The 13,795-nt window shown below is 39.5% G+C and overlaps 2 protein-coding genes and 1 long non-coding RNA gene across 3 annotated transcripts; 2 read left to right on the forward strand and 1 right to left on the reverse strand.

The window, feature by feature from the left end:
• Positions 1–256: 256 nt before the first annotated feature.
• Positions 257–6,305, reverse strand: mtrf1l (mitochondrial translational release factor 1-like). The gene is made up of 9 exons (XM_044215044.1): positions 6,234–6,305; positions 5,156–6,025; positions 4,583–4,662; positions 4,272–4,376; positions 3,877–3,955; positions 2,763–2,926; positions 2,048–2,165; positions 1,470–1,606; positions 257–1,131 (listed from the first exon to the last, which is right to left on the reverse strand). The coding sequence occupies exons 2-9, from the start codon at positions 5,583–5,585 to the stop codon at positions 919–921; spliced, it is 1,326 nt and encodes a 441-aa protein (XP_044070979.1). The 5' UTR covers positions 5,586–6,025; positions 6,234–6,305; the 3' UTR covers positions 257–918.
• Positions 6,306–6,690: 385 nt separating this feature from the next.
• LOC122884559 lies at positions 6,691–7,494 on the forward strand. Its single transcript, XR_006379916.1, has 5 exons — positions 6,691–6,800; positions 6,951–6,994; positions 7,073–7,099; positions 7,197–7,227; positions 7,345–7,494. It is a non-coding gene; the product is annotated as an uncharacterized LOC122884559 (long non-coding RNA).
• Positions 7,495–9,168: 1,674 nt separating this feature from the next.
• Positions 9,169–13,701, forward strand: fbxo5 (F-box protein 5). Its single transcript, XM_044215536.1, has 6 exons — positions 9,169–9,333; positions 10,096–10,745; positions 11,176–11,346; positions 11,565–11,655; positions 12,214–12,444; positions 12,982–13,701. The coding sequence occupies exons 2-6, from the start codon at positions 10,120–10,122 to the stop codon at positions 13,237–13,239; spliced, it is 1,377 nt and encodes a 458-aa protein (XP_044071471.1). The 5' UTR covers positions 9,169–9,333; positions 10,096–10,119; the 3' UTR covers positions 13,240–13,701.
• The last annotated feature ends 94 nt before the right edge of the window (positions 13,702–13,795 follow it).

A 13,795-nucleotide genomic window follows, 5' to 3' on the forward strand; every position in this document is an offset into this window, starting at 1 on the left:
GCCATCAAACTCTTTAACTCCTTCCTCTAAGTGTCAGTCTATATGACCCTAGGTCACTAAACTGGACATTGGATCATTAACATCACTGCAATACTTGAAATAATTGTGCAATATTCTCTGTTTAATACTCCTGTGAAATATACTGTTTTCAGTTTAATATTCCGTTTATAGATATTTATTCATACTTCAATAAAGTATTTCTGATTCTGATGATTCTGAGATTGTTTTGGAATGAAATGTAAAACAATCACGTGAGTGTGAGTTTGGCTGTCCGCTTTATTACAGTGTCCACATACTTTTGGCCATAGAGTGTACATGAGTTTGCAGCTCTTCAAGGTAGGGCAGCACCACACCACTGATTTTGAATAAATAATTACTTAACAAAACACATACTGTTACTGACTGAATATTTGGAAAAAGACATTTGCGAATGCTGTCAATTTTCAATAAAAGCTCAATATCAGTTAAATAAATAGCAGAGCATCCGTGCAGCCCTAGAAACGTTCCAGCATCAGAGAGGCAATGCTGCTGCTGAATAAATGTGACAAGAAACTCTGGTGTTGGTAGAAACTAATGAGTCAGTATTATTACAGCTCATGTTCAAGTACAAGACTTTATGATCACTCCATAGTTGAGTCATTTTATTAGCCACTTTTATGTTTGTGCTGACATTGCTTGTCATTCCTGGACATGAGTATGGAAGTTAAAATGTCTGCTTATTTTTGTTTTTTACTCTTGATGGGCAGAAGCATTAAGACTTGGACACCCTTATATTCCATCATGGTGCTTTTCATCAGTTTTTTTCCAGCAGAATTTGAAGCAGAGTAGGAAAGGCCAACATTACAGTGTTAGCGCTTTGCTAAAACATGTAGCAAGAAGTTTCCATTCCATCAGAATCCATGTTCCTCTGAGCCAAAGTCATGAGCCCTCCTGGTTGTTTTCTCCCAGCAGTTCCACAAGCGTCTCCTGATTGGAGAACTCCTGTAGCGAGGAGTTCATCTCGTCCAGCAGATCCTCTCCCAGCAGGAAGCTCTTGATGTCGTGCACCGTCAGGCCGATCCGGTGGTCTGTTATACGGTCCTGGGCAAAGTTGTAGGTTCGAATCTTCTCTGATCTGCCTTTGGTGCCAATCTGGAGGAGGAGAAAGAAGAGGGGGAAGAAGAAGAATGGGTAAAGCTTTGATCCGGGGGGTTGATTTATGTATTTAAGTGTGTAAAACAATAAAAAAGTTCCATTGCTGTATTCATATTGTACTGTATGTTTTACATATATTTTTCATGCATCATTTTGGTCTTGCTGCCTTTATTTTGCATTGTTTATTCTACAAAATCACTGGAACATTCAAATGTGTGGAGCTTTTTATAGAGTATTCATTTACTTGTTTGGCTGGTTAGGTAAGCGTTATCAATATTTTGAAAAGAGGGTTACTTGTCACATGTGTATTTTATATTATACTGTATGTATCTCACCTGTATTTTACGCTGGTTGTAGCGTATGCTGGTCTCCTCTTCTAGCTTCATGCTGTACAGTTTTGCTCTCAGAGCCTTCATGGCCTTCTCCCTGTTCTTCAACTGGGACCGTTCCTGCTGGCACTCTGCAACCACGCCTAATGAACACACACAAGTATTAAAGTACTATTCTTATGTGGACGTCCCACGCACTTGTACTCATTTCATAACTACTCTTAAGAGAAAGACAGACCCATGTAGACAGACAGCACTAAAACCTTACTTAAACTAACTTTGATTGTTACACATATGACTGTTCCAAAAACTACTTATAGCAATAGAACCTCATATTGTGAAGAAACAACAGTCTTATAACTCATTACTAAAACAACGCCTCGGACATTTTTTGTTTTGCTGAAAGTGAACTGACGACGACATCAAGCAAGGAGTTCAGTGTAAAGTAGAAATAAGTCCAACAAAGGCTAAAAATGTTTTTCCATTTGGGGATGGACTAAGAGTAGCCCTGCAACCCCTGTCTGTTCATGCCCCACTGTTTACTAAGCTAAACTGTAAAATATATTACAACACAAGGAGTTTACCTGTCGGCAGATGGACTATTCTGACTGCACTGTCTGTGGTGTTGACATGTTGACCTCCAGCTCCACTCGCTCTCTTAGTGTCTATCCTGAGGTCCTTCGGGTTTATTGTGAAAGATATCTGACAAGGACACACAAAACTTAATTTACTTATTTATATTATTATACAATTTACTTACATCTAAATTAACAGCTGGAGAGCAGAAGAACAAACTGTTAAAAACCAATGAGAAATGGAAAAACAGCTAAAAGAGGCACTAAAATGAGAACAAATTAGGTAAAACTTCACTAAGTCACGCCAAAATAAAAAGACTTTTCATATTTTTGCAGTTTGTTTCCATGATATTCATAATACAAACAGATTAAGCAATAAATGCCAAAAATACAAAATTTGCATTTTTCTATTTTGATATCAAAATACTACACGAGCAGGCTGAAATATAAACAATAAAACCTCACAGATTTTGGAAGAGTGCTTTCGCTTCAGTCCTCCCATCATAACAAACTAACTTTCTCTACCTATTCGGAATCATTTCCATCCAACATCCCATTTCAACAGGAAATGCATCATATTAAGGAAACAAGATGCTCTCCGACTGTTTTTTTAATTGATCTGTAATCATTCCTGTAGAAGATCTGGGTTGTTTTAACAGCAAGAAGGAAAACAACCGAGATGAACACGCTGTTTGTGTTTGTGCATCCGTCCGTCAAGCGGTACCTCAGTGGGTTGGGGCAGTACAGCCACAGTCATGGTGCTGGTGTGCATTCTGCCCTGTTTTTCAGTCTTGGGAACCCTCTGAACTCGATGGACTCCAGCCTCAAACTTCATCCTCTTGTAGCTCTGAGGGCCGCTGATGCTGGCCGAGGCGTGACGTAGTCCACCTGGTCACAGGTGAGCAATGAGAATTTCTATGACTTATTATTTCTGAGACTTATCATTTATTCACTGATCTACTGTATGTATTTTTGAGTAGCATAAAGGGAACTACAAAACAAAATCTCATTATACAACCCTGTGTTGTAAAATTATCAGTAAATCTATCTTGTATGAGAACAAATTCTAGAATGTTCCTGCCGACTGGCGGCAATGACATGGAGTTATTTCAAAATGTTCACATCAAAGAGAGGGACTTTAATAGTGTCTATTTCAGTGTCTGTTTAAATCTTAACCTTTCCTCAAAAGTGCTTCCGCTGTCTCTTTTTCTGACATTATACATGGGCATACCTCAGTGGCCACTCCAAGTCTGTGGCATAGGAAGGGCTCCCCCTTGTGTTTGATGTGGTGTAGTAGTAGTAATAGTGGTTGTAATGTCAAAATCACCCGTCCCTACTTTTAGTCACTAATTGAATCACAAAAAGGTGTGTTTTTTCCACTGTCACTCACCATCCTTCTTATATATATATATATATATATATATATATATATATATATATATATATATATATATATATATATATATATATATATATATATATATATATATATATATATATATATATATATATATATATATATATATATATATATATATATATATATATATATATATATATATAAACACCAGATAACATCTGGTCACTCACTCTTCATTCATAACAGAGTTATCCTGAGCCCAATTTTGTCCTTAATTAGACTATAGCCCAGTGTTTACATGACAGTTGCATACATAAGAGGTCAGTTTGCCTGAAGTCAAAAAGCCACAAATTGAGCCAGTTTCAGTTTTATTTGCTTAAGGTTTTAATATATCAACCACTATGATACCCCAATACAATGGAGGTGAAAAAAAAGAAATGTGTTGGAAAATTGTTTGTTATGCTTTGAGGAAACTGACCTATTTCACTGGTCATGTGCTCCAGGATGTCGAAGGACCAGCCGTGGTGCTGAGCGTAGCTCTGGTACATGTCAAACACCTTCAGAGGAGAAGTCGGCATGTAAATACACAGATGTTGTAAGGTTTCTTATTGTTGTTGCTTCATTATGAGCCCTCTCTCCTCGCCACTTCTTCAATCCTTCTTTATTCATTCTGAGGTTCCTGCTGATGTCCCGATGTAAAATCATATGGTGTTTCTGTAAGTAGGGGCATTCCCAAGACTTAAAAATGAAAAATATTCCTTTCTGGTTTGTTGCAATTACCAATTTACATGAGTTCCAAAATTTTATTTTTGTCTAAAAATTATGAAATGTATTTATTATATTTATTATTGCAGTTTAAAATAATAAACAGACCTCAGCAGTGAACAGCATGGCCTCCTGACCCCCGACACCGGCTGTAACCTCCAGGACGAGGTCGCTCAGATCTGCCTCCTCCTCAGGGATCAACAGATCCAAGATCTGATTGGTGAAACAGGATGATTTGACAGAAAGATAAACAAGATAGATGTGATGTGTGAAGAACTGAATATCTGAAGTGCAACAAGTACAGGAACAAAAAAAACAGCAAATGGAAACATCTTTAGGTAGCTCATGATTTAACATTAGTTCTGATGAAACTTTATACTGCAGCAGCTTGTCGCAAAAATGAAATTTTACAGTTCTACCTTTTGTCTAAAATGCTGAATATCTTGCAGACAGCCTTCTCTTTCCAGCTCCGCCAGTTCTCGCAGGGCTGGGTCTTCATCTTTGAGGAAAAACATACAGCAAACTGAGTTGTGATATGACGATTTATACATTGACACAATATAAATGTGTCTAGCATCAGAAATTTTATCAAAATGTTCATACAGTAGTATCCATATATATATATGTCACAATTACATATACAGTGATAGAGGATTTTATCCATAACTGCCTACACCAACAATAATAGCAGTGTTTGAATCCGGTCTGCCCACTGCTCCTTTACTCCTCTCTTTCCTTACTGACTGACAAAGACCATCGTAGTTGAAACAGAAGCACTGAGTATTTAAATTTAGTGTTTAGATAGATTTTCCATGTGTGCTTCCAATCTAGTTTTTAAACAGAACCTTGAATTAAGCACAGGTGTAAACACTTCTTACGTCAGTACCCATGAACGAGGGTAATGTTCCCGCAGATTGATGAAAACTGTGGAATTAGAATTGTGGAAATGAGAGATTTTCGACCAAATACCCTTATTCAAACTATTGACGCACCTTTCAGGAGCGTCTCAGTCTCCGCGATCTCTTTTTGTTTGGTGTCCAGCTCTCTGATGCTCTGGATAAGAGGAGCCAGCAGGGACACTTTGGTCCTCTTGGCCTTCAGTTCGTCCTCACTGCACTGCTCCTCCGTCACACTGTTGTTGACTGCTCTCAAACATTCACTGTACTCTGTCTCCATCTTCTTCAAGTATTCCTGCAGAGACCTCTTGGCAAAAAGCTCATCCACCGACAGTAACTTGGCCACCATCAATGGTGTACTGGTGTGAAGAGTTCTTGTAGTTCTGCCACTGTGATTATTGGCGTGTTCATGAAATCTAACACTTTGGCTGATGGCATTTGGTGAATTTTGAAAACGAGGTATCCACAGACTAAAGACACACTCTTTTCCTCTCAGAAGAAGGTTTACAGCTCTTCTATAAGCCATTATATTAGCAGATTTGTTTGGAAGATTCACTGTGTGGCAGAAAAAAAACAGATACCAATACAACTTGGCTTTGGTACATGCTCCTCTCTAGTCCGGAAGGAACATTCGGCCAAATTTCATTCAAAAGTTTTAGGATTGTATATGTTTTTATTTCTAATAAAAATAGAATCCCCTATAATTGCTATATTAAGAGATATTCTGTATCCAACGAAGACATTCTTGAATTCGGCGTGCATGTATTACAAAAGCAGTGCTTTATTTTGATTAAATTTCAATTGTAAAAGGTTTACGTCGCCAACAACCACAATTAGTGGTACACGGTATTTCTGCGGAAGACGACTACCACAACCCAACCTGATCATTTCATTTGGAATTTAAAAAGCCTGTGAAATAAGTGGACTGCCAGCATGTGTAGTTGCGATTAAGGGCTGGATGTCAACCTACAAAACAACACAAGAGCATTCGAGAAAGTAACCACTCATTATACGTGATCTTGAAATCAATTAACAAAAGGTCGAATGCCTCCGTTAGATTTATTATCGAAAGCATCGGTGAGGTTATAACCAAACAGGTTTCAGCCATAAATTGTCTAAAAACTGTCTAACAACCGGTTGTTAATGCTTGTTATAAAAAATATTGTTCCTTTACCACCACTTGCTGTAGGGCGCAGACATATTGGATGTGACACGCATGCGCAGTGGACAGGACATCTTCTTCTGCAGACAAAATTACAACAGGCTACAGATTGTTATGGTTCCCTCCAACTCATGATTATTCCTATTTGCAACAAAATAAAAAGCCCTCTCAGACTCAGATAGTTAAATATACGCGAATGCGTAAGTAAAGATACATTGAAAAAAGATAGGGCCATAAATTATATTGTAGAGATTTATTTAATGAATTTACAGAGCATCATTGACAGGGTGTATGCCTCCTATTTCAAACTGCAGACCACACCTCACGCAACATTATATGTCATCCATAACCTGTACTAACTGCCACAGGTTTGTTGTGTGTCTATGCTTTTGGTAATGTAGCACAGGGACACCAGGAACCATGCAGGGGGCATTAGCCAATCAGATGAGAGGCACAAACTAATAAGTGGGCTCATAGCCAGCAGGTGTGTAGACTGCAGGCTGTTCCCACACTCAAGACTATGGGGCTGTATGTGCTCTCTCCATATGGCTGAGCCTGTATAGCCTACTTGTGGCTCTGGTAAGACAAATCTGTGGGTTTTATTATTAACTATGTTTTATATTAATTTTAGTATGTTCATTGTTTGGGTACTGTAGGGGTGCAAGCACCCTGAGGTATTGTTTTTTTTATCATTGTGTTATAGTGGGTCTGTCATTACTTTTATTGTAGGCAGAAAATCTGAAAAGAGATACTGACTGTCAGCTGGTGGAGAGGTAATGTAATAATTTAGTATTGCAAATTATCAATGGTTACCTTGCGGAAATGTAACAATGCTCTGTTTTTTTTTACAGGCAGAGCACTGAATGCTGTTTCTTTTGGTATTATTTTAGTATTAGTGTTATTTATCTTAGAGTTTTTAGTGTTCATTTTAGTGTTTTATATTGTGTAGGGTTTTAATTCTCCCTTTGTTTCTAGTACTGCAGCTGGTGATGGCCTCCAGTCACAGGTGTGGTTGGGATGCAGGAAGTTTACTCACTTTAATGGTGATATGGTTTTGTTGGCACATCTCAATAGTGTGGTGTTTTTTATTTGAAGTGTGTTTTTGCATGTTTTTATTTTTCAGAGGCAGAATACTCCCAGCGCTCCATCAGTGGGTGGTTGGCTTCCCGGCTGTGGTACGACTGTCTGTCCTCTTCGTTTTCTTCTCGGAGTTGTATTCTCTCAGTTTTAGTAAATGTGCTTAATAAATAGCCGGTATGGCAGATAACCCACACTGACTGTTGTGGCCTCATCACTGAAGCCCCTGTGCCTCAATTTACCTATTAATTGCAGGTATTAACCAAGCTCAGGAGTTACAGTAACTTCAATGTCAAGGGCCCTTGTACAAGACAAGGCCTCTGGATAAGGTAATGATGTTATGAGGGAGTGAACCTGAGGCTTTCAGGGACAGTTGCCCACTTTGCCTGTACTGTCCTGTAGTTGTAATTGAAATGATTTTGTGGAATTGTTAATTGAATTGAAAATAGGCTTGACGCTGGGATCATTTTAATTAGCATTATGCACTAAGATGTTAAGCGTCAGGACTCAGAAGGTGCCCCCTCCCCACCCTTACATAAAACTTCACACCTTTTGTGTTTCTGTCTGTCACTGGCCTCTATAGTTTTCTCATTTCCCCTTTCAGCTGTTCTACTTTTGTCGCCCTATTTCACTGTGCTACACTGAATATCAACATATTGAAAATACCTCTTTTAATGAAGTTGTCTTTACCTGTAATGCACAACATAAAGACCATACAATAAAAGTTTAAAGAGAAACAAATGAGGTACAGTATCTAAACTACGTTACCACATTCCCCAACCTCCTCCCCCCCGTCTGGTTTCAATGAAAGAGCCACTTCACACATTCCAGGAAGGGGTGTGAACTGAACTGTCCTGTGAATGACCAGTCGTTTAGCTAATTTTTTTCAAACAGTGGGATTTCTCACAGAATTGAAAAAAGGATTTTACTCTCTTCCAATTCTAATTACCTCAGTTACTGGTACACCAATAAGGCTAAATGACCTTCTTGGATTTCAGTGTCTGCTGAACAGTATGATGCAACCTGAAACAGGGCTATATGTGAGAAATGTGGTATTTCTTGCATGATACATATGTACAATACACTGAGTATGACACTGTGCTATTTAGGTTCTTATACCTTTTAACATACTCTTATCTACATCAAAGCTACATTGTTACTATGTATCTTTATGCCTTTTCAGAGACTTAATAAAAAAGCAGAGGCAATATGTAGCAGTTTTCTAACTTACAACATTTGCAACAATGTTAAATCTGCATGTTTAGGACTGGGCAGCTAAACAATGAGCTGAAACTCGTTATAAAACCCCATAAAGCCGGGGAGCTGCAAATTAAAATGATAATTCTCTATAGGTTCATCACGGAGTAACCCCTTTCACATTATTTGATTTTGATAGTATAAAAACATAAATTATAGCCACTTTAAGGAACATAAAACTAGTGAAGAGTGTGCACTGTTTGAAACTATCATACGCTTGCTATCTAGAGGTTAAAATGTATTTCACATGTGAAAAATATGTATATTGATCATGCACTCCCTCAGCAATATTAAGCTATAGAAATATTGTTTTGATTTCTTAATGTTTACCGTCGACTACCTCTACAATATCCCTGCTTATATTACGGTGTAGCCTAATATTCAATTCGGCTGAGGTTTGCTAACTTTAAACACTTCAGTGCTGAAGGTTTCCCCTAGTTTATGTAGGCTATAAGCACTGTAACGATGGTGGAGATGCCATTATCATCTGTGTTTCACGTCCGGTGGGAAATACCAGTGAGACCACGTCGACTACGCGCTGACATCACCACACCAACATGTTCAAATCTCAGCTCCCATTGGTTGATGGTTTAAAGGGACACAAACCCGCTTCGCTGCGATTGGTTTGCGCCTTTTGCGCACGGATTTCAAATAAGAAGCAGCAACTGGCGGATTTTCATTTGTGGAGCATTTTATTTGGGTAGAGGGGGAAAGTTAGCTCAGCGGCTAAAACGAGGGAAGCAAGTCCGCTTTGGATAACGATATCAACAAGCTTAAGGTAAGAGGCTTCAATAAATATCCTCCAGCCTGATAATGGTAATCTACAAGTATTATAATGTTCTGTCAGCAACGTTAGCTATCCGGGGTACTAACCGAGCTGGGTTAGTTAGCTGTTAGTCGATTAACTGGCTTGGGTATTTAACTGTCAACTAACAATACGAGCCGAAACTATGCTGAATTTCATATTATATTTGGCGTTAGTATTAAATTAATAGTTTGAGATCTGTATGTAGTTGCATAAGAACTGGCAAACTAGCTTCTAAATCACAGGCTACTTCCCATAGCCCCCCCTCCCCTGTACGCGCGTAACGTTAAATGCAGATCAGTAAATGAGGTTATTTGACACGAAGCATTCACCAGTTAATGTACAACAGATCATATCCCAAGGGGAATTTAAACAAAAAAGCACAAACTGAACATATGCATTTAAAGACTGCAAACCGCAGTCCCATGTCTGAGTATCTTCACGTCACTGCTACCTTTCCGCCAAATCTACATCGCGCCAAAATCAATTTCGATTTTGAAAAATATTGGGGAGAGTTTTTAACTATACTCAAAGTTTATTGTAACAGTTCAGTAGCAGTATATCAATGTTATTTCTTTCTTTCATGTCAAGCAACTTACAAGTTACCTTTGATTAGCGGTAAGTTAAGCTAGCTAGCTAAGTTGACTTGCATGCGAGATGCCATTCGGCTGGCTTGACAATCACATTCAATATTTAAAACCTAACATAACCTCCTGATGTGTCTCCTTTATCCAGAAATCTACATACTGCACAGTGTTTATGTTTCACTGTAAGACAGTCATCATGAAATGCCCTCGCTACGAGGCTACCAGGGCCAACAAAATGGAGAAAAGCTCTGCTGCTGTGGCATCTGCAGAGTCTAAGACGCTTCACCTCAAAGCTTCCCCAGTGAAAGAGCCCACCCTCATCAAACCTCAGTGTCCACCTGCAGGAGTGACTTCAGTGTTCGCTCTCAACAACAACAACATCAAAGCAGTCCATAACAAGGAATACAGCACCAGTGGGGAGAATGACCGGACTCTGGATGAAGGGTTTGAGGACAGTGGCTATCTGTCTCTGCACACCAGTCAGATTGATGATCACCATGGGGATGAAGAGAATGACCAAATCCAGGGAAAACCCACAGCACCCCTACTGCCTTCTGCTACTCATCAAGAAAAGACAATATCGCCAAAGAATTCTCCCTCCAAATGTCAAGGGAGGACAAACCGTCCAGTGTCTCTGGTGGCAGCTTCGACTCCCGTGGGTCGTCCTAGGAGGAGAACGGTGACATACTCGCTGTCATCCACCCCATCCAACCATCACAACGGCCCCAACTTGCCTATACTAGATTTCCAGCGGGCTGTGTGTGAAGAGCTTGCCAAAAGCTATCAGAAGAATAAGAAGTAGGAATACTTTCTCATATTGTGACTTTATAGCTGGCAACAAAAGCTTTTACTTCTCGTAAAATAGTTGCATGTGCACATATCAGTTATTGGTCACCATCAGTGCAACATCTTTCTGCCTGTGGGATATCTTAACAATATAACAATTGTAAAAGGGAGTGGGAATTTTGTTTTTTAGATTGTGTTTTCCATAATTGTCCTATAGTCAATGGAACCATAAACCACACACATCCATAATTTCCCTTGGGAAAATATTAACAAATCCCACCAGAATAAACACTGGCAGACATACTTGAGAGAAATTTGGGGTCCCATTTCACTGGATAACTCTCGGGGCAGTGTAGCGCCGCCACAACCAAGTTCAAGTTTGATTCCCTGTTTTAGTTGTACTAAAGTTAATAACTGAATTACAATTGTTTTCCTGTCTCAGGTATGACTGGAGCATCATCTCAAAGGTAGCAGAGGATCATCTTTTGGATCGGGTGATCGGAGGGCAGATGGGCCGGGAGTATGTCGACGTGTTTTCATCGCTGCTGTCCAGGAACATGAGAAGCATCCTGACAAACATCCTGGCCCTGCTGGGAGATATGGACCTCATTAGGTAAACTACAAATGCTTCACTATGTGGAGAGAGGGTTCACACTCGCAAGGAATGGCCAACGTGCAATTTTGATTCTGTTTCAAGGGTGTTAAAGGCAGCGAGTTGTGTTTTATCAGTCTGCTTAAAAGTTTAGTGGGAAATTTAATTATTTGTCAGAAATTTTCAGGATTTTTTTCATGTCTGTATTTAACATGTGTTTACCTTTTCGCTCTTCGCAGCTGTAAGAAAGTGAGCAGGACATGGAGGAGGATCATCTGTGAGGATGCAGCATCTCGGAGCAGGTGTGAAAGAGCCGAGTCGGCATTCAGGGTGAGGAAACGCAAACAAACCCACAGAAGTGCGGTCACTCTAAAGAATGATAAGCTGAGTGGTACAAGAATTTTGCGTTTTGATGCCTCTGGCCATCTGTGGGATTCTTGTCAAGCATTAAACTCTTTGCATCTTACCGGCACCACACCCTTCATACATACAGAGGAAGTATACTGTGTCTGATCTTTACATGCATTGTGTGATGTCACATACCTGAAGCCACACACACCATGTTTTGAAATGATACTGGGACATAAATGATACTCAAAAATTTCTGCCCAAGATGGTAATATGAAACGACATGAAGAATATGTCAAAAGAAAATCCACAGCATGAAAAACAAAGTGTCCACATATATACAGTATACATATACTTTACAACTTAAATTAAGGCAAAGAAAGGGAGAAAAGCACAACACTGTATGAAGTTACAGCCTATGTACAGGATGTGAAGGCATACTTGGTTAAAAAACTTTGAAATACTAAACGTGTGTCTGAAACTTATTCCATGTGTCTTTCATGTTCTAATGTGTTACCTATATTTTTTTATTGTTTTTAGGCGTCAAAGAGCTCTCTGAGCCAAAGCGGTCGCGGTCTGACAAGAGATGTGGCTGTGTCCAGGGTCGTACTGTCCTGCATGCAGACCCTGGCCTCCTCAAGCACTCCATCATCATCTTCACACTCCTCTTCCTCATCCACCCATAGCTTCAGGGTCAACAGGCGGACGGCTCCCTCTCAGAAGTCCGGCATGCCCGATTCCCAATGTACACGCTTCAAAGAATACATGCAGGTGAGTGTTCGTGTATAAATTAGGGCAGCGACCAACGATTATTTTCATTATTAATTTAATCTGCTAATTACTTTTTCCCAGTTGGCCCTTTGGTCTTTAAAACATCAGAAAACAGTGAAAAATGGCAAAAATGTGTGGCCAACAGTCCAAAACCCAAAGATATTCACTTTTAATGTAATATATAAAAAAAAAAGCAGCAAATTCTCACATTTGAGAACCTAGAACCATCAAATGTTGAGCGTTTTTTAATTGAAAGATGACTTAAGCAACTATTTTCACTTGTTCATTAGTTTTCTATCGATCTATTACTCGATTGATGGTTGCAGCCCTAGTATAAAGGCATATTAGGGGTGTCACGCAGTGAAAGCTGCTAATAGGAGCTGTGGTGTGAAATTGCTTGTGCATACAATGGCAAGGAAGTCACATTTACGTTATGGAAAATGCATTAATGTACATTTCATTTTAGCTCTAGCTTTTAAATTTGCATGTGTGGTTATTTATTTATTTATTTATTTATTTATTTGTTCTTCTGTCCAGGCCGCCAGCAGTTTGAAGCAGCACGAGTCTCTGCGTCCCTGCAAGCTTTGCGGCTCGCCAGCAACACATTTTGCCGAGGCTCAAAGGGCCAAGTGCACGCGCCCCAGCTGTCTCTTCGACTTCTGCACCCACTGCCAGGGGGCCTTCCACGGCTCGACCCCCTGCAGAGTGGTGCAGCCCCGACCCCACTTCCCCTCCAAGACGGCCCTGATCGTACCAGGCAGCGCTCGCAGCAAGAAGAACATCAGGCGCCTGTGACGGTGCTTTACTGAGGTTTTATTCACTGACTGTTTTAACTGGGCGGATCATCCTTCTCTGGACTAACAGCGTTTTCCATTTGGCTCCTTCCAAAGCTCGGACAGCTGGGAAAGGTTTTATACAAGCTGTTACATGCTGAACTTCGGCTCTACCTTACTGAATCAATGGACTGAAGCACTTCAATCACAATCAACCAGAAAGTGTTATCTGGCTAAAACTGTTGTCGTCTGTGAGCGACAAACATATCTGATGCCAAAAAAAGAGAGCAATGCAGACTGATGCGATTTAAATTGTACAGTTTTTATTTTGTTTTAAAATGAAATGGATGTTTATATCTATATAATCACTTTTAAATAGTTTTGTATAATTTTTTTAAAAATAAATGTTGATCCTCAGGAGGTCTTTAAATGTTCATATTTACTGTATTTGTATTTCCTGTAAATAGATGTTTCATAAAACATATCTTGTGTTTTTGTGATTCTTCGATGCTACATTTATCCCAGAGCTGACTGCAGGCTCAACTTCAGTTTGACCAGTGCATCCATCAGTCGCTTTA

Source organism: Siniperca chuatsi, linkage group LG11 (genome assembly GCF_020085105.1).
Source record: "Siniperca chuatsi isolate FFG_IHB_CAS linkage group LG11, ASM2008510v1, whole genome shotgun sequence".
NCBI lineage: Eukaryota > Metazoa > Chordata > Actinopteri > Centrarchiformes > Sinipercidae > Siniperca > Siniperca chuatsi.

Coding starts and splice junctions, on each gene's coding strand:
- mtrf1l (XM_044215044.1), bottom strand. CDS start 5,585: ATGGCTTATAGAAGAGCTGTAAACCTTCTTCTGAGAGGAAAAGAGTGT. Junction 4,377..4,582: donor TTCAGCATTTTAGACAAAAG/GTAGAACTGTAA, acceptor TTCACCAATCAG/ATCTTGGATCTGTTGATCCC. Junction 2,166..2,762: donor TACTGCCCCAACCCACTGAG/GTACCGCTTGAC, acceptor TGTCCTTGTCAG/ATATCTTTCACAATAAACCC.
- fbxo5 (XM_044215536.1), top strand. CDS start 10,120: ATGTTTCACTGTAAGACAGTCATCATGAAATGCCCTCGCTACGAGGCT. Junction 10,746..11,175: donor AGCTATCAGAAGAATAAGAA/GTAGGAATACTT, acceptor TTCCTGTCTCAG/GTATGACTGGAGCATCATCT. Junction 11,347..11,564: donor GGAGATATGGACCTCATTAG/GTAAACTACAAA, acceptor CGCTCTTCGCAG/CTGTAAGAAAGTGAGCAGGA.